A 23,359-nucleotide genomic window follows, 5' to 3' on the forward strand; every position below is an offset into this window, starting at 1 on the left:
CACACGTCACCAACATTTTCGGGGAACTAGGAAGAGTTAGAAGAGTTGGGCAGATAGGAAGGAGGAGAGGAAAAAACCACACCAAAATCATCTTTTACTGTCTTTTAATATTGTAAACCATCTATTAAAAAGGCAAAAGGTCTTGGGCCAGCCTTTAGATTCCTGCAAGTTCACTTTCTTCTTAGCTGATACTTTCAAGATGCCCTCTGTAACTCTGTTATGTGAGAGCCATGCTCCCTCCCAACTCCACAAACGGGCACGCTCATTTCCATAAACAGCCTTACAAGAGGGAAACAGGGCAGAAGCACAAATGTAGGAAGTATAATTTCTATTGTAACAGACCTATCAGGAAGCTTCATATGCAAGACACTTACTGATAGCTGGGGAAAGGGAAAAATGAGTCTCCAAAATAACCACTAACATGCCAAAACGTCACTGATGGAGAATCAAAAGCAGTTAGGCTGGCGGGGTGATAACATGACCTCTGCAGGCTGAGGAAATCATTATGCACACTCTATGCACATGTGGAGTACACCTATCACCCATTAACAATGGAGAGCGGCCTTCTCTACACTCAGCTCTGAAACTTACTAGCTTAAGGTCTCTAGGTAGTTCACCTCAGCTGACTCAAATCTGAATGCGTTCTCATTTGTAAAATGGAGATCAAAATGCCTGCCATGTTTAAAAGAGAAGTTGTGAAAATTAAGTGAGAAGAAAAATGGATGAAAGACCTAAATAGATACTTCCAAAAAGAGGATATTCATTTAACAAATAAATATACTTAAAGGTGCCCAACAACAGTAGTCACCAGATATATGCATATTAAAACCACAATGAGATAACACTAGAATGGCTAAAATTTTTTAAACTGCATCACCACATATTGACAAATTTCTGACATGAAACTGAAGTCATAGGAGCTAAAAATAAGCAGGTGGCCACTTGAGGATGTTAATAATTTTTAGGGAGCAAGATCTGCTATGTGTCACATTGACTCTCTTAGGTTTAATCCCTGTACTAAATACGAATATTTACTCACTATCAAATAAAGTAACAGAGCCTAACAAGGCAACAATGTTAAAAAAAAATTCTTCCCTTCAACCCTCCACCTCAAGGGCTTAGTACTACTAGGAAAACCAAAACGTGGCATGTGCTAGATTTCTTTAAGCAGAGCTTTTAGGAAAGAATGTTAAGATAATTCATCCCACGACATATGAAAGCAAAAGAAGCTGCTCGAGATAACAACAAAAAGTCCCGTTTAGTTCATGAACTAAAACTCTGAGTCACTACAATTCTCATGTTGCAAATGAAAATAAACAAGTGCTTCATAAGAGAATATTTACTGACCAAGAGTTTGTGAGTTTTCAATTGCAATAAAAATTTTACTAATGAACAAATTTTCTCATCCTATATGCCACTATCATTTATAAATTACACTAAATAATAGGGATATTGTGCATAATAAAATTTTAAAATTCTTCATCATTTCTCTTGATGCTTTTATACGAGATGTATTAAACACAACCTCTGAGGTTGCATTAAAAGTCAGTCAGAACTGTAACTACTTCATGGGATCTTCAGTTCTCAACATTCTTTAACTACAGGAAACTACAGAAAGTCTTCCTTGTAATGGGACAGTGATAGGTGTCACAAACAAGTCTCAGTGGTAAAGAAACCTAAGTGTTCCAGAGGCTGTTGTAGGAACAGAGAGGTGCGTGTTCTTTAAGTATAGGCAGTTACGGGTCCACTAAGAAAAATAACGTCCTCAATAAAAAATAAATAAGTAGAAAGAAAGAAGAAAATAATGTAGAATAGTCTAAAAGATGGAAGCAATATTTACTACTCCAAAAGAAGACTTGAAGATGCCAATAAGCTAATGCGAAACTCAGTCCTAAAAAAAAAGGATTGGGGAAAAGAATGATCAATACCAAAATGTTTCAGGTTTCTAGAAACACATTCTCACCAAGGGGGTTTGACAAATGTTACTGATTGACTGATAATCTGAAACAGGAAAAAGATTGTGAGCAAAAACTTTATAACTTAAACACAGTGAAAAGCCAAGGGGAGGGGGAAAGAGAAGGTTACATCTGGGGACACAGGCAACCAAGGAGGAAAAAGAATAAGCGGAGATAAAGAAATGATATAGTCCTCAGTTTTGATATCTGGGTAATAGGTGGTTAGAACCATCAGCTGTCAAGTAACCAGAGTCTGATATGCTGCACTTCATCCCTGTAAATGAGGTCTGCTCTTTCAACGCTCAGCACACCTCTGTGGTCCTTTCATTTGAACAAAATAAGCAGCACAGACACACGCTGCTACAGTATTATGTGGTATATTCACTTGTAGAAAAATCATTCTCTTACCCTCGCGTTACTTTCAAACTATAATCTAAGTAAGCTTAGAAGTAAATGTTACTATCAAGGAATAAAAAAGTACATTCTTAATTATCAACATCATCAGTTCACAGGAAACAGAAATATAAATTACAATGTCTTTTCTCTTAAATCCTAAAAGACCCTAAAAGAAACTCCCTTTTATGATTTTACCAATCTGATCATAAACCCACAAGAAAGAACAAAGGCCAAAAACAGCTAGGACTAGCAAAACAAAGAAAAACAAGACAGGGGAGCTTGCCCTACTACCGATAAAGGCCACTGAGATTAGAATGTGGTATTGGTGCAGGACAGATAAAGAGAATAGTGTAGACGGACAGAAAGCACAGACACAGGCCTCAGGGAAGGAAATGCACTGCACGAAGGAGAGAGAGTTCCAAAACAGTGGGGAAGGACAGACGATTCAATAAGTGATCAGACAACTGATTATTGTCTATTATCGACTGATTATTCACTCAAATCCTCACTCAGACCCTACACAAAGATCAAGTCCAGGTGGATTAAACACCTAACTGTGAAAATTAAAACTTTAATAAAACTTTCAGAAGAAAATATAAAGAGATCCTTATAATCTCAGGGAAAAGAAGGCTCTCTTAAACAAGAAAAATGGAATCAAGGGAGAAAGACAATATCACTGAACTAAAACCTATATTTTTTTAACAATAAAAGACATCAGAAATAAAAAGAAGCAACAAACTGGGATATATATTTGCAATTCACACAGCCAACAAAAGATTAGTAGAGAATGTACAGGGAACTCTCAAAATCAGTACGACAAAATAATCCAACAGAAAAATAAGTAAAAGTAACAAGCAGGTGATTTTTAGAAAAAGAAAACAGAATGACCAAGAAACATATGAAAAGATGCTCACTTTACTAGCAATGAAGTTGAAATGAAAACAATGCCCTATTTCACACCCCTCAAATTGGCATAAATTTAAAAATGTGACAATACCCAGTGTTAGAATGTGGAACAACAAGGGAGTCACTTCCACTGCCGGTGGGAGTAAAATCTCCCACAAGTACTAGGAAGGGCAATTCTGCACCATATAATATTTTGCAACTTTGCACTATCTACTCTTTTAATAAGGAGTTTCCCCTTAAGATACAATCCCTAGAGAATCTCTCACTCATGTGAACAAGAAAGCAAGGATAAGAACTTTCATTGCAGTGCTGTCTGTAACAGTAAAAAACTGGAGAACACTTCATCTCCATTAACAGGACAATAGATAAATAATGTGGTATATTCATAGAGCAGAATACCATATAACTGTTAAAACTAATGAATTAGAGCTAAAAACAGCAATATGAATAACACAAAAAATGCTGAATGACAAGTTACAAATGACAAAGAATGACACTATTTTTATGAAGTTTAAAAATACACAAAACACCCGATCAAAAAATGGGCAGAAGATATGAACAGATATTTTTCCAAAGAAGATATACAGGTGGCCAACAGGCACATGAAAAGATGTTCAACGTCACTAATCATCAGGGAAATGCAAATCAAAACTACAGTATCACATTGCACCTGTTAGAATGGCTATAATCACCAAAACAAAAAACAACAAATGTTGGAGAGGATGTGGAGGAAAGAGAACCCTCATACACTGCTGGTGGGAATGCAAACTGGTGCAGCCACTTTGGAAAACAGTATGGAGATTTCTCAAAAAATTAAAAATAGAGGGGCCAGTCCAGTGGCTTAGTGGTTAAGTTTGCGTGCTCTGCTTCAGCAGCCCGGGGTTCACAGGTTCGGATCCTGGGCGAGGACCTACACATCGCTCCTCAAGCTATGCTGTAGTGGCATCCCACATACAAAATGGAGGAGGATTGGCAAAGATGTTAGCTCAGTGACAATCTTCCTCAAGCAAAAAGAGGAAAATTGGCAACAGATGTTAGCTCAGGGCCAATCTTCCTCACCAAAAAAATAAATAAATAAATAGAAGCCTCATACAACCCAGCTATCCCACTACTGGGTATTTACCCAAAGAACTTGAAATCATCAATTCAGAGAGACTTATCCACCTCTATGTTTGCTGCAGCATTATTCACAATGGCCAAGACGTGGAAGCAACCCAAGTGCCCACTGACTGATGAATGGACAAAAAAGATGTAGTGTACACACACACACACACACACACACACACACACACACAAACTAGAATACTACTCCGCCATGAAAAAGGACAAAATCATCCCATTTGCAACTACATGGATCGACCTTGAGGGTATTATGTTAAGCAAAATAAACCAGAGAGAGAAAGAAACACCACATGATTTCACTCATATGTGGAAGGTACACAAACACATGGACAAAGAGAACAGATGAGTGGTTACCAGAGGGGAAGGGAGTTGAGGGGTGGGCATAAGGGGTAAAGGGGCACATATGTATGGTGACTGACAAATAATAACGTACAACTAAAACTTCACAATGTTATAAACTATTATGACCTCAATAAAATAATAAAAATATACAAAACGATACATATAGTATATTAATATGTATAGTATAAACATTATAAAATAGAGTGTATATCTTTTTGGAGAGTGTTTAACTCTGAGAAGGGAGGAAAAAGAATAGGATCAGATAGCTACTAAATATACTGGATAATTTCAACTAGATAATAAATATCATAAATGTTTTCTTAAAAAAAAGAATAAAGTGTGGCAAAATATTAGGAATTCACAGAGTTGGCTGATAGGAAGGAGTTTATGTTATATCTTGTACTTTAAGCTAAAAATATTTCATAGTGTAAAAAATTACAAAATACATTAATTAAAATCTGTAACTATCTGAAAGCCTTAGAATTTTTGGTACCACATAAGCAAAATACAGTATAGAAAAAAATTGGCTGTTAAAGCTATCATTCGCATTCATAACCAAAAATTCTTTTTAATTCTAATTTTTTGCAAAGATTGTAACAACCTTATTGTGTTCAAGAATTGACTCAGTAAGAATGTAAATGTTATAGATTTGAACATATAAAGTAAATTTGTATTACTGGAGTGCTATCACTATCTTTTTTTTTGAGGAAGATTAGCCCTGAGCTAACATCTGTTGCCAATCCTCCTCTTTTTGCTGAGGAAGACTGGCCCTGAGCTAACATCCATGCCCATCTTCCCCTCCTTTATATGTGGGACACCTACCACAGCATGGATTCCCAAGCGGTGCCATGTCCGCACCCGGGATCCAATCCGGGGAACCCAGGCCACTGATGCGGAATGTGCGAACTTAACTGCTGCGCCACCGGGCCGGCCCCTATCAATATCTATTTTTGTAGTAGAGTTTCTTATAAAATTTCATGGAGAAAAAAATCCCATGACTGAAAGGCCCCAAGCTCCTCACTGTCAAGTTCATCGAACACAACACAAGCGAAAGACACAGCAATACATGCATTCAACTTTCACTTAACAAAGTCTCCTTTTAAGATAAAAGTTCACACTTCAGGGGCTGGCCCCGTGGCCGAGTGGTTAAGTTCGCGCGCTCCACTGCAGGCGGCCCAGTGTTTCGTTGGTTCGAATCCTGGTCGCGGACATGGCACTGCTCATCAAACCACGCTGAGGCAGCGTCCCATATGCCACAACTAGAAGGACCCACAACGAAGAATATACAACTATGTACTGGGGGGCTTTGGGGAGAAAAAATAAAATCTTTAAAAAAAAAAAAAGTTCACACTTCAATCCACTGTGTCAGAAGAATTTTGTAGAGGTAGAATATGAGCTATCTTCAACGAAGGAGATACCAACAAGGTTGCTGAAAAAAGCAGAAGTCTATCGGGGAATAGTAAATGGCACAAAGGCAGAAACCAGCAAGAAACACTGCGTGGCTTGAGGAAGGGGAAAAAAGATATGCAAATGAGAACTGGAGTTAGAGAGCAGAACAAACAAACCACGACTCGGGAACCAACACAGTGAGACTAGAAAAACTGGTACAGAACATAAGGGAATGACATGTTCCCTTTAACACTAACCACTAAATCTTCCTACTCTGTCTCTGTCCCCATGTTCCACTTTCCCCTTGGAATCCCCTAAGAAGGCTGCCCCAACCAGGTTCCACCTCAAGAACCCCACACACCCCTTTTATGACTCTGGCCTGGGATGGGCTAGGAGGAGAAGGGAGAAATTTTCTTTCTTTTTCTCAGTATAGCTTTAAAGGAATTTTATTGAAAAAAACAAAAGATAAATCCAGATTTGAAGAAATCCAATGAATATTTAAAAAGCTCTAACACTACCATACCTAGCATACCCTTCAGGGTTTGTAGATTCTGACTCCAAGGAAAAATAGCAATTTGCCAGAGCTCCTAAGCGCCTAGCCTTTGGCCTGCTTCCATTTGACAAGTGAGATACAATTATCAACTGAGGGGAGCCTTCCTAGACATCTTGACCCACTACAGCCTTGTCTCTGGGTCTGAGAAAAGGATTTCTTCCCCACATGAATGTCGCAAAGACTGCTCACCTTCTGGTGAAACTCTGAACCTACCAAAGGAATGTAGTTTCATCTCTAAAGGCCCTTAAGTATGAAATGACCGTGTCATACATAAAGTAATAGGTGGTTACTTCCTCCAGGTAAAGTGCTGTCAGAAAAGTGGGGAGAGAGAGAGGATAGCATCAACACCTTTACAGGGTCTGCCCGAAGGTCCTTGTCGTCTCTGCAGGGGAGATGGTTGTTCCAAATAAGGGGAGAACGTAAAGCATCTCGGGTATTTCTAGTACTATATTTATCACATTATATTACACTTATCTTTTTATGTGTGTACATGTCCTCCATTAGATTGAGAGTTCCTTGAGGGGAGGAACTCCGCCTATTTATTAAATTTTTGTGTCCCCAGAACTTAACACAATGTCTGATACACAGTAATCATTCAATGGATGTGTGCTGAATGAAAGATGAACAGAAGTATGACAAAAAAAGAAACAATGGTAATAAAAATTCGACTGAATCCAAGAAAGCAGGTGAAATGGACAATGACACTGCAAGGAACATTCCTGTAGACATCTTAAGTTAAATATTAACTTGCTTGTACTACGTAACTATTTCAAATTAAAAGCAGCTTTAAGTTCTGAAAAATGCAATATACAGTTTCTATTCTACGATACAGGTTTAAGGCCAGTTTAAACTTAGTATTTCATTCCACTTTTTCAATCAATTCCACTCACTGGTCTAAAAGAAGTTACCAACGGGCCTCAATCAAACTCCCTCTTTCACCCTTAAGCTGTCTTTTGGATGCTGACTTCAGTCATACTTATTTGAGTTAACAAATAAGTACTTGATGCTTTGGTTGATGGCACTGTCCATGAAATGATCTATGCATAGCAGTATTTTTTGTCTGAAGGGTGGTGCTAGGCTATGACTAAACCACGCAGGGACCTCAGAAGCCTGGGGGAAGGTTTAGAAAAACCAAACAGGCTGAGCAACTAGGCCCACTTCTCCCAGAGAAGCTTTCACTCAGAAAACAATGGGCTTTCTCCCATTGAAAGATCTCCCTTGAAAGCAAGATGTCCCTTGCAAAAAAGGAGTTCCACAGTTTTTAAGTTTGAAAATCATTTGTCTTATTCTATTTTACCCTTTGTTTTATTTCACGAGGACACATGAAAGTCTTCACCACAGCAGTTAACAAGTACGTATCTCACTGTGACAAAGGAAGACATCATTAGGTATTCCAAAAGCAGAGGCTGCGAGCCTCAAGGTGATGCTTCCTATAGATTTATGCCAGTCACCCGTGTGACATATTTGAAGACTAAGGGTCAAGATATAAAATTTCTTAGCTCTCTGGGAAGGAAGGGGCTTATAACATACATCATATTTGACTTCTGAACACGCTGCAGGGATCACATAATATACCAAAACAGAGTACTTCCTAGAGTCTCCTCGTAATTAGAAAATTTTAACTATGAAACAGGTGGTTCACTACTAGGATGTGCAGTATTCTGTGTGACTGGCAATTTTCAGCAGGCGTTTTTTTTCATTCCAAAGTCCTAAAACTCTGCCTAGGGTTCTGCTAACTACTGCTAAAAAATGTTTACTCAGCCAGTTTGTTTTACTGTTATTCTAATACCCCAAATAAATTCTCACAGCCCGCCCATCTTTTCGTCACTCCATAGTCAGAGACATCAGCGCTCTTACGACCCCGACAAATAAAATACTATGAGTTGTTGTGGACTGTTCTGATATCCTAGGATTTGCCTTTTCATACCCTTAAGACAGAACATCTCGTAGCACTTGCGCCATCCATGGATAGAGAGTAATGCTTCCAACCACTGTAAATAAATGCTGACGCTGTGTGATCAGGACTTGGATCTATTTGCATATAAGCGATATGGAACAGGTTTTTCCTATTGAATGGGGGCAAGTCGAGGGCTCTAGTGTCGGGCTGCCCTAGACAGCAGAGTCTCCACTGCTGCCTCATCTCCTAAGGGAGAAGGGGAGCGTTTAACCAGCTCAAGAAGGAGCAGGAAGTTTGTATCATCAACTCCACAATTGCTTAATTAGTCCAGTCTCCAGGGAGCCCCAGGCTCTTCCCTACTTCTGCGCCTGGCGAGAAGAACGGACCTCTATCAGGGTCCCCAACCTCAGGTGGGCAGGAGGCACTGCCAGGCCGCTAGTGACGCGCCGAGCTTGTCCCCTGAAAAATCCCGGCGGCGAGACAGCGGCGCCGCCCCCTTCTCGCCCTTTGCTGGGCTTTCCAGTCCCCGGAGTCGCCACCGCCCACTTTCTAGCACAACAAACAGCAGCCCGGCGCCCGGGCGCAGCACTTACCCACGTCTTGCTCGAAGGGGTTGGCGGTGAACAGAGGCATCGCGCCGGCACCCGAGCCCTCGTCGCTGCGGTCCGGCTGAGGCTCGGCGGCTGCTCCGGGCTGGGCGACCCGGCCGCGGCTTCCTAGACGGCTCCGCTCCGACCGCGTCCTCGCCCTTCCGCCACCGCACCTGCCCGGCTCCCGCCTGACGGGCCAGTCCGGGTCCGCGCGCCGCCCCCGCGCGCCGCCCGCAAGCCCCGTCCCGGGACAAAGTCCCGCCAGCCACGGGCATCCTCTCAGCGTCTCTGTCACCGCCGTCCGCCGGGAGGAGGCAGCAGCCCTTGTCCCAGGCCGCCGTAGAGGTCAGGCGACCGCCGCGGCCACCTTCCCATCGCTAGGACCCCGGCAAGCCACGGAGCAGGGGACCTTCGGGGCCGGAAGTTGTCTGCCTCGTAGTGGGCGACGCCAGAAGCCCGGAAGCGTGCAGTCCCGGCGGCGGCCCTGCAGGGGGCGTTGTCGTCCGGTGTTCTCCGCGTGCGGGGCCGGTTTAGAAGGCCCAGTTCCCGCTCATTTGGTGTATTCCTGAACTGCAGGTTTGTCCCTCGTGGCCGTGGCCTCCCGCCTGCCTTCGCGTCACAGTCTCGTTGCCCTGGAAACGATGGAGCCTCAGCGCAGAAATGGCTTTGAGAGTCGGCGGAGGGTCTGGCCCTGCTCTCGGGCGCTCTCAGCGTTGCGCTCTCCTCGGCGCCTAAACCCCAGAATAACCGTCCTGGAAAGCGGTGGTCGAAGTAACCATGGCTCTGTCGGGACTCCTAACTTTTCGCTTTCCGTCGCGATCTCGCCGGGGAAACACTCTTCGACTCTGGGAATCCGAAGACTAATGAGGCACGCTTTCAAGTTGCTGCCAGTTTTATAGGGGCAGCGTGTAACATACACATGACAGTATGTGACAACCCTGATGTGTAATAAGGGTCACAAACTCAAATTCGCCTAGGAGCCAGGCAGGTATTTAGATGAATGTAAAAGTGCAAGCACCCTTCCCACCCACATCCTCCCTATCCCTCTTCAACGTGCTTTATTTTTCCATTGCATTTATCACTTCCTAATCTATAATTTACTTAATATGTTTTCCGTCTCCCCTCTTTAGAATGTAAACTCCACGATCAGTTCTATTCACTGGTGTGTCCCCAGCACCTACAACAGTGTCCCGCAAGTAATAGGTGCTCAGTAAATACTTTTGCCACGTAGCCGTGAATATCCAGTCCAGCAGCATGTATCTAAAGATGGCAGCTACTAGTAAACTTCAGGCATTTGTTGAAGTGTGGACCCTACTAGAGCTTCCAATTTTCAGTGACTTATAAATGTTAACAATTGCTTCAATATTTTAACGAGTCAAACAAAACCATTTTACGACCTCTGTTATAAAGACGATATATAGGAAAGAGAATCCAAGGACACAGAATAGTTCAGAAAGGTGGTTGCATTTTATGCTGTAAAGCTAGGTGCACCAATGAGAAAGGTACATTTGCATGTGAAAGGAGCTGGTTTTCAAAAAACATTGAGCCTAGGATGTTCAAGATATGTTTGGGACTTTCTAGATGGATTTATCTAGGATTTAGGCTTAGTGTTGGAACGGAAAACAAAGCTAGATAGAAGTAATAGGAAACATTGGGAAGAGCAAGATAAGAAATTTTAATTTTAGCGTATAAGGCACTAGATAATCATTTAATGATTTTGAACAGCAGAGTAGTATACTAAAAAGAGTTTCTGGATATCAATCTGACATCAGTGTGCATGATGTATATGAAGAAGCAGACCGAGGCAGAACAGTTTAGGAGGCTGTTACAGCTCTGGAAAGTCATAGGAAGAGAGATTGTAGAGGAGCTTGTATTGAGATGACAGCAAAGCACTGAGGATTCTCCTTTGGAAAGCATTCACATTTTAGAGACTCTTTTAGCTCCTCATCTTTAATGGCAAGCATACTCAAGCATCTACATATCTTTACCTTTCTGCGTGTGTACTCAGTCTCTGTGAGTGGTATGTTATTTTTCATGAATTTCCAAAGCATTTGGGTTGTTATTTTTTTAATAAACTTTTAATTTGGGAATAATTTTAGATTTATAAAAAACTTAGAGAGATAGTACAGAGAGTTCTCGTTTACCCCTCACCCCATTCCTCCCCCTTGTTAACAGCTTATATTTCCATGGTACGTTTTTCAAAAGATACCAACATTAGTTCATTGCTATTAACTAAACTTCAGGCTTTATTTGGATTTTACCAGTGTTCACATTCATGTTCTCTTTTCCCAGGATCTAATGCAAACGTGTCAGGGGTCCCCAAGACCACCCTGAGGTTCAATGATTCACTAGAACTCACAGGACTCAGCATATAGGCATCACCGTGACTATGATTTATTACAAAGAAAAGATACAGAACAAGATCAGCAATGGGCAATGGCACCTTGGGTGAAGTCTGGACACTCAAGCTTCCAAGAGTTCTCTCTCAGTGGAGTCACATGGGACACGCTTAATTCCTCCAGCAATGAGTTGTGACAGCACATGTGAAATGTTGTCTAACAGATAAGCTCATTGCAGATTCAATGTCCAGAGTTTTTATTGGGGGCTAGTCACACAAGCACTGTCTACCTAACACATACCCAAATTTTCAGACTCCCAGAAGGAAAGCCAGTGTTCAGCATAAACCACATTGTTTGTACAAACAGTTTAGGCACCATGAGCCATTCTTATCAGGGAATTGTGGGAACTCTCCCAAAATCTAAATTCCCAGATGCCAGTCAAGGGCCACCAACCTTGCAAGCAGGCCTTGCTGAGAATAGCAGTCTCAGGCCTGCTATGTTAACTCTTTTCTGCATACCAGGGTACCACGTTTCATTTAGTTGTCACATTTCCCTAGTCTCATCTGGTTTGTGACAGTTCCTCAGTCTTCCCTTGTTTTTCATGACCTGGACAATCTTGAGGAGTGCTGACCAGATAATCCTGTAGCCTGTCCCTGAATCTAGGTTTGTCTGATATCTTTCTCATGCTTAGATGGGTATTAGCAGGTTCTGGGAGGATACCACAGAAGTGAAGTGTCCTCATCACATCATTGTAGCGGCTACATGATATCTGTGTGATACCTGGTGACAGTAACTTTCAGCTCTTGGTAAATGTACTATTTGCCAAATTCCTCCACTTTAAAGTTAATATTTTTCCCTTTCCCTCCTCTATTCTTAAGAAGCAGGTCACTGAGTCTAGGCCACCCTCAAGGGGAAGGAAGAGAATTAAGCTTCACCTTCTATAGAAAGGAGTATCTAAATATACTATTGGAATTCTTCTGTAAGGAAAATTTGTCTCTTTTATCCCATTTATTTATTTATTGTTTATTTATATTTATATATATCAGTATGAATGCAAGTATATTTATTTTATACTTTGAGTTGTAAACCAATAATACATTTTGTTGTTGTCGTCTTGTGTGGCTTTGCTCAAGTTGTTCCAGCTTTGGTCATTAGGAGCTCTTTCACTTGACTTCCATGTCCATTTGATGTGTCCTTATCTCTTTTTTTTCCGTTTTTTGAGCATTTCTTTACTTTCTGGTGCTGCAAGATGCTCCAGACTCATCTTGTATATATTCTGCTCCAGTCTTAGAATCAACCATTTCTCAAAGGAACTCTGGTTTGAAGGTCTCTTTAAAGGCTGCCATAGAAGGTTTCTAGCTTTCGCGATGTGCCTTGAGTAGATAGTTGGCGAACTTGAGCTTGTCATTTCCTTTGTGCAGCAGATTAATAGTAATTAACAACCACCAACCAACTCCACAGTCCTTATAATTGTCTTCATCTCTCTCAAATGCTAGAGCTGTTCTAGAAGCCAGTGCATTCCCTTCTATCTGTACCCCGCCCTGATTTACCATGGTCTTAGTAACTGTGATGCTACAAAAGTAGTTCTCAAAATTTGGCATCCATCAGAACCCCCCGGAAGACTTATTAAAGTCACACATTGCTGGACCTCACTCCAGAGTCCCCAATTTAGTAATTTGTTTGTGGAGCACAGCCTAACCTCTAGCCAGATAAACATAAAACCCCACACTAAAGCCTATTTTCCTCAGTTCTTTTTACCCAGAATATCATGTCTGGCTTTCAACCAAAAATTACAAGTCATACTAAAAGACAAAACAAAACAGTTTAAAGAGCAAGCATCACAACCAGATTCCAATATGGCCCAGATGTTAAACATTTCTTTGAGTCACAGATTCTTCGGCCAGGCCATGTCCAGTCTATTGATGAGCCCATTAAAGACATTCTTCATTTCTGTTACAGTATTTTTGATTTCTGGTATTTCTTTTTGATACTTTCTTGGAGTTTCCACCTCTCTGCTTACATTGCCCACCTGTTCTTGCATCTTGCCCACTTTTTCCATTAGTGCCCTTAGCATATTAATCACGGTTGATTTAAATTCCTGGTGTGACTATTCTAACATCCCCGCCATGTCTGAGTCTAGTTCTGGTGCTTGTTTATCTGGCTAGGGGTTCAGCTGTGTGTGCTGTTTGCTGTAGCTGTAGGTGTCAGAGGCTAAATTTCCTCTGGTGTCCTTGATTTTGTCTCCCCTGTTGTCTTTAGGTTCCTGAGAGGCTTCTTAAATAAGGTGTAGATGCATAGTTCTTTCAGTTGTAGTCCGCTGATGTTATACAGGAGCCCTGTTGATGTGGTGAGGCTTTGGCAGAGGGAAAGTGTTCCATAGTCCTGTGATTAGGTCTCAGTCTTTATTAAGCTTGTGCCTCTGGGCTGTGACCTTCACAAGTGCTTCCAGGCTTACCCCTTCCCCTCTTAGGTGAGACAGGGAGGCTAGAGGGGGCTGGAGTTGGGCATTTCCCCTCCCCCACGTTGGTTAGGCTCTGGCAAAACTCCAGTTGGTTAGTCTCTGATAAAATAATTTCTTTTGAGATCAGGCCTCATTAAGAAGAACAGAAGGCTCTGGGCTTATTTCAAAAAGTTTACTTTTCCCTTCCCCCTGCCAGAAGCACAAGGGGATTTTCTTGTTCTTCACTGTGAGAACCTGGCAGGGATCCTGGAGGTAAAACTCACAAAAATATGGGGACCTCCCTATTACTGGGTTCGCCTGAAGTTTTTAAGTCTCAGTCTTGTCCACACTGAGCCTCCGGCAATTCATCAATTACAGTTAAGGTTTTCCTACCCCAGCACTGGTTCCCACAGAGGTTTCTGCTCCAGTAAATTGGGATTCTCTACATCTGCCTGTGTGTCTCTCCAATTTTGGGGACTGCTGTTTGCCCTATGACCTGTATTCTCTAATGGATCTAAGAAGAGTTTCTGATTTTCGGTTCAGCTTCTTTTTCTTGCCATGTGAGTGAAAGTAATGACTTCTAAGCTCCTTAGAAGCTGGACCAGAAACCAGAAGCTGGCTCTCTTTTTCTCTCTTTTCTGTCATAGGTACCACAATGTCTTGGACCAATGGACTAGAAACCTTAGAATAAGCTCTAACTCTGCTCCTCTTTTTCCAATTTTTTTTTTTTTTTTTGAGGAAGATTAGCCCTGAGCTAACATCTGCTGCCAATCCTCCTCTTTTTTACTGAGGAAGACTGGCCCTGAGCTAACATCCGTGCCTATCTTCCTCTGCTTTATATGTGGGATGCCTACCACAGCATGGCTTGCCAAGCGGTGCCATGTCCGCACCCAGGATCCGAACCGACTAACCCCAGGCCGCCAAAGCGGAATGTGCGCACTTAACCACTGCGCCACCGGGCCGTCCCCTCCAATTTTTTAAAACTAATTTTTTCACTTCTTTCTTTAAACTTTCTTCTTGCTGTCCCCACCCCCACCTTCCCCTTGGCATCCCCTCCGTTATATCCCAGGCTCTCATCTCCTCCATGCCTTCCAATTCTCTCCTTGCTAAAGGACACCCAATGTGGGGAGTGAGAAGCGGCTGGGATCTACTTCACGCTCTGTTAACCAAGTCATGAGCCCATCAGGCTGCGTCCCTTCCAGAGAGGGGTTCTTTTTCTTCTAAAGACAACATATGGGCTAGCCTAGCCCTGCACAGAAAGCCAACTTAATTATCCTGAAGCATCCCCTTTATGGTTTTGTTCTCTTACTCGAGAACCTACTAGATTTTGCCTGCCACAAAACGTTCAATCTGCTATGTCATTGCCTCTGGTAAAGAACTCATTTTTCCCTACCCAGTAACCTTATTTTCCATGGCTTAAAGCATCAGTTTTTAAAATCAGATGACATTTCAAATCACAGCCCTGCCACTGACTGTGTGACTCTGGGAAAATACTTAAGTACTAGGAACCTCAGCTTTCTTATCTGTAACTACATACTTTGTAACTTCGCTACAAAGATTAAGTGGGATCCTGAGAGATGTTTATCTAATAAGTGCTCAGTAGTCTTATTATAGTTCTTAGAAAAAGCACTTTTTGCAATGATGGATGTGTTTTATATTTGCACTGTTCAATACAGTAGCCACCAGCCACTTGTGGTTATTGGTCACTTGAAATGTGGCCAGTGTAACTGAAGAACTGAATTTTTAACTTTCGTTTTAAGTAATTTAAACTTAAACAGTCACAGATGGCTAGTGGCTAGCATGTTAAAGCAGCACTAGACAACATTGTGAAAATCAGTTAAAGGAGAAATGGAAGTGTCCTTCGTCTGTGTTAGTTGTACTTATGATACTTTCAAAAAATGCATGCTTTCGTCTTTCACCTATCTTCATCTTTTCTTCTTTTCATTTTTCACATCCGGAAATTTAAGATCCAGTTCAACACCCCTCTTCTCCAGAAGTATTCCTCAGTTGGTCCAATCCACGTCTTCCACTTCTCTGAAACTTTCACTGAACAGATGGTCAACATTGCACTACTTAGCACTTAATGTTCCTCTAACCTGCCTCGTGTGATAGTGGTAACTCCCTAAGAGCACAATGTAAGGATCTGTGTGGTTTTTTAATTCTGTGCCCTTCGCAAGCAATTAGCCCACTATGCAGAATACTATACACACTGCATTATGCACTGAATTGTGTGTGTGTGTATGTCTTTCCAAAATTCATATGTTGAATTCTAACCCCTAATGTGATGATATTTGGAGGTGGGGCCTTTGGGGGGTAATTAGGTCATGAGAGTGGAGCCCTCATTAGTGAGATTAGTGCCCCTACAAGAAGAGCCAGAGCGCTGGCTCACTCTGTATCCCTCACGTGAGGATACAAGAAGTCAGCAGCCTGCAACCCAGAAGAGGATCCTCGCCAGAACCCGACGGTCTGGCACCCTGATCTCAGACTTTCAGCCTCCAGAGCTGTGAAAAATTTCTGTTGTTTATAAGCCACCCAGTTATGGTACTTTCTTATAGGAGCGTGAACTGAGACCCACTGAATAACCCTATGTTTGATTGATCACTTGTCCTTTACCTCTCTGATCCACTCCTTTCACCTTCCTGTCCCCACCACCGTCTTCCAGAAGTTGGCTGAAAAGAACAAAGTGCCCAGATATCCAATAAAATACTTATTACCTTTTTCTTTTCTACCTTGGTGTTACTTTATCTTCTCCACTCGGGCAGAATGAATGAAAGCATTTTTCAGGCACATTGCACTTTTCACGTTTCATTTAGTAAACACTGGGTCCCTACTATTTGCAAAATACTAGTGGCGGGGGTATGAAAATGATATAACTGCCCTCAAGTGAGTTATACTCAGACGGGGAGGGTGATTTATGATTGATTAATGGGAGAGAATACATAGAAAAAAATAGAGAAATACCAAGTGTTGGGTCCATATAGACCAATGGTATTTTGGTATATACCTATTTAAAATATTTTAGTTACCTGGTTGAGGGTAGTTAGCCCAACACATTTGGTATTAGGAATGCTTCTGATTGTAATTGAGAAATCTTAGCTCAAACTAAACTCTCAAAAATTAGATAGGTTGAATCCTTAGTAAAACAATAAAAACTATGGAGAGTCTAGAAAAAAATCATTTGAACAAAAGCTTATGGAAAAGTAAAGGATAACCAGAAATAATATAAAATTAACAGGTCATGTTAAAATGATTGGAGAAGAAAAAAGATGTACAAATTCAGGAAATTGTGTGCATGTGTTTTAAAATACTGAGAAAAAGGTAGTCTTAAAAACCCACAGCTTCAAAAGCCTAGCTTCTGGGACTTCTAGCAGAATCGGTGGACTCTATTCAGTAACTCTGTTTACTGGCAATACAAAGAAAGGGCGGTGTAATATGTTTACACCAAAAATTAGCTTAATTTTTACTTTATAATTTATTTAAAAGTGGCGGATTATTCATTTTTGCCTTTATCATCATCATTACCATGCTCTGCACAGTAGGGGGCGACATTGCTTCACTGCCGGAATCAATTGTCAAAGCTTTGTAAAACATGGAGGCAAACTGTGAAACAAACTTCAGGGACCTAATCTGGCCAAAATTAAAAACACTGCCCTTTCTATCTACTTTTAAAAGTCCTCTGAATAATACCTTATTATAATATACCAGATTTTTATATATTCTACATTGAGTTTAATAAAAAGTAGTTGTTGACTAATTCATTTTGCCTGTGAAAGTGAACCATCCACTTATTTTTTAAATTAATACTCTTCATCAGGAGAATGTAATAACTGTTTCCTTTTTGGTTTTAATGTAAAGATAGTATGTATTTATCGTGTGTGCTGGTCATTCAACAATGTTTATTATGCCCGGAGTGACCAGAACTCCGTGGATCCCTGTAGAGGTCCAGTCAGAAGAGCAGTTATCCAGGCGGGTCACTGAAGTCAGGTCAAATCTCCACATGCATCTGAGATTTAAAACATCACTTTAAGGCAATACATAGCTACATTTACACATGCCATGGAGAAGTCATTTTTAGTTATCCTAAAACTTATCTCTTTTAAAAAGTTTTAAAGAGTGCATCCTAATTTTAGTATTCAGAATTTATTCAATATTTGTACTCAGCTATATCCTCCTAAGATCCTATCTTTTTAAAATCTTTCTTTTTCTCCTTTTGTTTTTTTTTAAAGATTGGCCTTGAGCTAACATCTGTTGCCAATCTTTTTTTCTTCTTCTTCTCCCCAGAGCCTCCCAGTACACAGTTGTATATTCTAGTTGTATGTCCTTCTAGTTATGCTATGTGGGACGCCACCTCAGCATGGCTTGATAAGAGGTGCTAGGTCCACACCCAGGATCCAAACAGGCAAAACCTTGGGCCACCAAAGTGGAGAGCACAAACTTAACCACTTGGCCACGGGGCCGGCCCTCTTTTTCTAAAATAAAGAAGAATCATGTAAAAAAAAATAAACTGTCTTTATGTCCTGTCCAGTTTAGGTTCCCTTTCTCGATCCCTTCCATAGTCACTGTAGTCTTACTTGAAGTGAAACATTCCAAGTAGAGGCATAACATCGTTTTATACTAGGTAGGATTATATTTCCATTTTTGGTTTCCAATTTCTCGAGGATACTGAGTATGCACTAATAGCTTTAGGAAACCAACATCAAAATTCTAAGATCCCTTTCTTGAGCATAATTAGTACATGCCTTCTGACCCAGCATACATGCAGCTTAGTTTGCCTTTCCCCAAATGTCTTATCTTGTTCTTGCTTTATTCAAAGTTTATCTGTTCTTTCCAGTCAAGGGCAATTGTCAATTCAAGAAACATTTCAAAGATTTGTGTAAAGAACAAGCAACCACATTCATTGCAGAGATTCACCATATTTTTCACAAATATATTCACATTTTTAATAAGATATTTTATAGGTCTCAGATTAAGCATGGAGACAAGATGTCTTAAAAAAGCTTTAGGGTTTCTTTTCGCACTAAAAAAGTCATATGTAATGTCAAATATTACCTCTCTAATGTACCAAAAGCTACGACTTAGTATTCTGAGGTATTGCCTGCGCCTGGCTCAGTGGATGTGCAAACAATTGTTTAGCTGAACGAATGCACCTGAACAGTCTTGGTGTCCAGCACTGCTTCAACTCCACCCATAAGCCGGGCCTCAGGTGCCCAAGTGGAAGCCCCTCTGGCCATCCTCAAGCCCAGTGAGGAATCTTCCTAGGCATCTCCCTCCTGCTGCTTTTATGAACCCACCCATTCCACCCAGTGTCTCTGATTCCCAGCCTCTGCCTCATTCCCAGCATCCTCCTTTCTGCTGTGCCCCTTCTAATTGCCGCTTCAGTTAGCAACAAACAAATCCAACATTCACACCAGTTCGACCCTCTGCCAGGCTTGTTCCAGCTTTGCTGTCAGGTCTGTGTTTCAGATCTTCCTGGACATCATATTCTGTTACCCTCACACGTTACCTGAGCCCTGGCTCACCAAGCCCCCACTTAATCTGGGAGGGAAATTCAGGGAAAATGGATGATTGCAAGAATGAACTAGCACATTTTAAACAATGTAGATTATTAATGACTTCAGTAGCTGAAGTTATTGGACTAGAAATAGAAGGTAAATCTATAAAGATGATGGGCCCAATTTTTTTTTAAAAAAAAGAATAATGAAAGAAGTTGTAACCACTGTAGCGTCAATATAATAACGGAGGGCACATCCAAGCTCACTGCAGGTGTGCCCCCCCCCAACCCAGAGATCAGTGCAATCACTATGGGATAGGACAGGGGGCAAGAACTGAAAGTTTTCTGGAGGGGAGGGGGACATTTTACTATTTCTATTTATCACTATACTAGGTTAAATTGCTTTATTCAATAAGTTGAATAATAAATAAATATAACATGATTGGATACTAGACTGGGAGTGACATAAATAGCAAGTGACATTGTTGAACTATATCACAAGCAAATATAGTGGTGGATCCCCCTCCACATGTTAAGATATTTAAGATTTTTTTAATAGAGAAGACATTTAGAAATAATGCAGAGGGGTCGGCCTGTGGCTGAGTGGTTAAGTTCATGAGCTCCACTTCAGCAGCACAAGGTTTCGCTGGTTTGGATCCTGGGCGTGGACATGGCACGGCTCATCAGGCCACGCTGAGGCAGCGTCACACATGCCACAACTAGAAGGACCCACAATTAAAAATATCCAACTATGTATGGGGGGTGGGGGCTTTGGGGAGAAAAAGGAAAAAAAAAAGAAAGAAAGAATTTATTTACTTACTTTTTTATTTATTTACTTTTCTATAAAACCATACTCTAAAAGCTATGGAAATAATTTTATGATTCTAATTATACGGTACCTCAAGAAGACTATAATGACTCGAAAAAATCCAGAAAGGCATCCTCAGAGAGATAAATTATATTAGGCCCTACTATTTGAAAACCAGCCAAATTATTATTATTTTTTTAAGATTTTAATTTTCCTTTTTCTCCCCAAAGCCCCCCAGTACATAATTATATATTTTAGTTGTGGGTCCTTCTAGTTGTGGCATGTGGGACGCCACCTCAGCATGTCCGTGCCCACGATCCAAACCGGTGAAACCCTGGGCCGCCAAAGTGGAGCTCGTGAACTTAACCACTCTGCCCCGGGCTGGCCCCAGCCAAATTATTAGGCTACAACTTAAACAAGATAGATGTTAAGAAGGAATATGATCAGAGTTTATACACTAACTCACACATATATGGCACTATTTTTCAAAATACAATCATGCATTATTTCATTTGCTTATAAAAATTTAGTAAAAATTGAGTATTATAATCATTTTAAAAATAAGCACATATAAAACTATGAAAGGAATTGAAGTGATAATACCCTTCAACTAAATATTAATAATGATAAATGGGGGAGATTTCTTCATAGTTTATAAGAGGTACACTTAAGACAATGAGTATAACTTGACAAAATAAACATTATACAGTAGACAATAAACTTCAGACACATTTTTTTTTTTAAACTAAGGCTGGTAAAATCCTCAAAGTTAAGTGATTCCAAAGAAGATTAAGATCAATTTGTAGATGATATAGCCATAATGAGTTATTAGGAGAAAATAGAGGACAGTATTCTTCTATAAAACATCTCTGTGGTCTAAGAGTCAAATCTGAGATGTGGAAAACAAATATCACCTGAAATCAAAAAATTGCTGTAATCTTCTAAATGCCCTGTATGGGAGTCTTAATCCACTAGGAAATTACTATTTTAGGACTAATCTTTCTTTTTTTTTAAGATTTTATTTTTCCTTTTTCTCCCAAAGGCCCCTGGTACGTAGTCGTGCATTTTCAGCTGTGGGTCCTTTCAGTTGTGGCATGTGGGACGCCACCCCAGCATGGCTCGGCAAGTGTTGCCGTGTCCACACCCAGGATTTGAACCAGCAAAACTCTGGGCTGCCAAAGCAGAGCATGCGAACTTAACCACTCAGCCATGGGGCCAGCCCCTAGGACTAATCTTTAGTCAGAAGATCAACATCTTCCATATTCCACTTAAAATGGAATAGGCTTTGCTTCCCAAATTCATCAGCACACCAGCAGACTCCAGGCATATGAGTTATTAGAGAAATGGCAAAATGAAACCCTAAGTGCGGCAAATGAATGACTTTACCACTCTAATACGCAATACATGTGTTCCCCATTCTTGTCTCAGTTAGAAAATAAAATGTTCATGATCTTTGTATTCATCAAGGGATCTAGAGGTTTAAACAAAGACAAATGAAAATTGTCTCTCTTTCTTTAGCTAGTCTCCAAATACCTTTGAAATTTTTTTTGTTTACTGGCAACATGTAGTCTAATTGTAACACAAATCAGTGTGTGATATTGAGTCAGAGCTAAAGAAAGGAAAATATAGTTCCTATATATTCCACCATAATCTCATGGTTGACAGTTTTTAGTTATATGACATTTTGAGATTTAATATTTGTTTCATAATCTTTCAAATAAGACTGATTTAGACAAATTAAAGAAGGTTGAGATGGCTCTCCAGCTGCTTTAGCAAAGATTTACAGGACATACAAGACAATGAAAACAAAGGGTTTAGATATTTTTCATGAATTATCTTAAAGTTCTTAGACATAAGGAGACTCTTTAGACTCAGGCTCTTAGACAGAAGAGGATCTTTAAAGTGTTGATTGTTTTGATGACACAAATCATGTATAAAATGTTTCAAATCACTGAAAAACAGTGTGACTCAAAAGGCTTAAAGCCATAGTTCCAACACATCTGTACAAGATCTACAATAAGCCAAGCCTTGTGTCTGTTTCACCCTTCCAACTACTGAGAGGAAAGTTGAGGGAAGATCCCAGGAGATGAGAAAGAGCCAGCGTGAACAGAAGCACGGGTGATCTGAGAAGCAAGTGCAGACTAGCTGACCAGTAGAGGCAAGGACCAAAGGAGCTATAATAGATGTCCATCTGGTCTGAAGGGAAGGACCACGGAAAGGAGATCAGCTAAGGACTCAGGAGCCAAGGAAGTGAGGAGGTGCTGGCAAGCCAGTATGAGACAGGACAGAGCAAGGTTGCTAGATTCTCATTCCCGGGTGGTGGCTGCAGGTTTATACACATAGTGTAAAGGTAGACACTCTGGAAGATGTGAACAACATTAAATAGTAACAAATGAGGCTGCTGATCTCAATAAACTGACAATCTAGATGGAGAGATTTAGCTTATACCCAATGAAAGTTAAATAATAGCATAGGACAATAATTCAAGTGGTGCAAAGGACTGTGTAATTGATTAAATACCGAATAATTAGTCAGGGAGGGCTTCAAAGCAGAGAGGAGCTTTGAGCTCAGTCTTGATGGATGAGAAAAATACAAATGGGTAAAACAAATATAGGGATTAACAGAATTAATAAAAAGGATGGAGTCAGAAATATATCTGGTATATTATGGGAAACTAAGTAACCCAACCTGAGGGGTGTATTAATCATGTTCTTTATTTTTTATATTTTATGATGCTTTGACATCTTGGGACCTTGTGGATCCAAGGAGCGATTACCCGTCTAAGGGCTAGCTAATTCCTAAAGAGAGCAAACAACTTGCCTGCGAGCACAAGCACATCTTTAATACAATCCCATGTCCACATCTGCATCTGTCTCCTTTTATCAGGCTCCGGCCATCCAGGACACTATCCACCTGCCCTAAATCACCCCAGGGCCAGGTACCAGACAACTAGAGACCACACCTGTAGCCCAGAGCCCACAGAAAGGATTCAAACTATCCAATCCTAAACCTGCTCAGCTGCTTACCCAGCCTCATCCGTTCCTTCCCATGAAGACCACCTTAAAGGATTTTGCCCATGCTTTCCCCTCACTTGTTCTGCGTCCTGACTGACCCTGGTACTCCCTGTGGCC

General features: G+C 40.9%; 1 protein-coding gene across 1 annotated transcript in view; it reads right to left on the bottom strand.

Moving 5' to 3' along the window:
* Nucleotides 1-9,547, bottom strand: part of STAM2 (signal transducing adaptor molecule 2) — a 42,401-nt gene extending 32,854 nt beyond the window's left edge. Inside the window, exon 1 of the mRNA XM_014831231.3 lies at nucleotides 9,154-9,547. Within this exon, the coding sequence (XP_014686717.1) occupies nucleotides 9,154-9,193 (40 nt within the window). The 5' untranslated portion in view covers nucleotides 9,194-9,547. The remainder of the gene's footprint in view (nucleotides 1-9,153) is intronic.
* Nucleotides 9,548-23,359: the final 13,812 nt, after the last annotated feature.

This window comes from Equus asinus, chromosome 4 (assembly GCF_041296235.1).
Source record: "Equus asinus isolate D_3611 breed Donkey chromosome 4, EquAss-T2T_v2, whole genome shotgun sequence".
Lineage (NCBI taxonomy): Eukaryota > Metazoa > Chordata > Mammalia > Perissodactyla > Equidae > Equus > Equus asinus.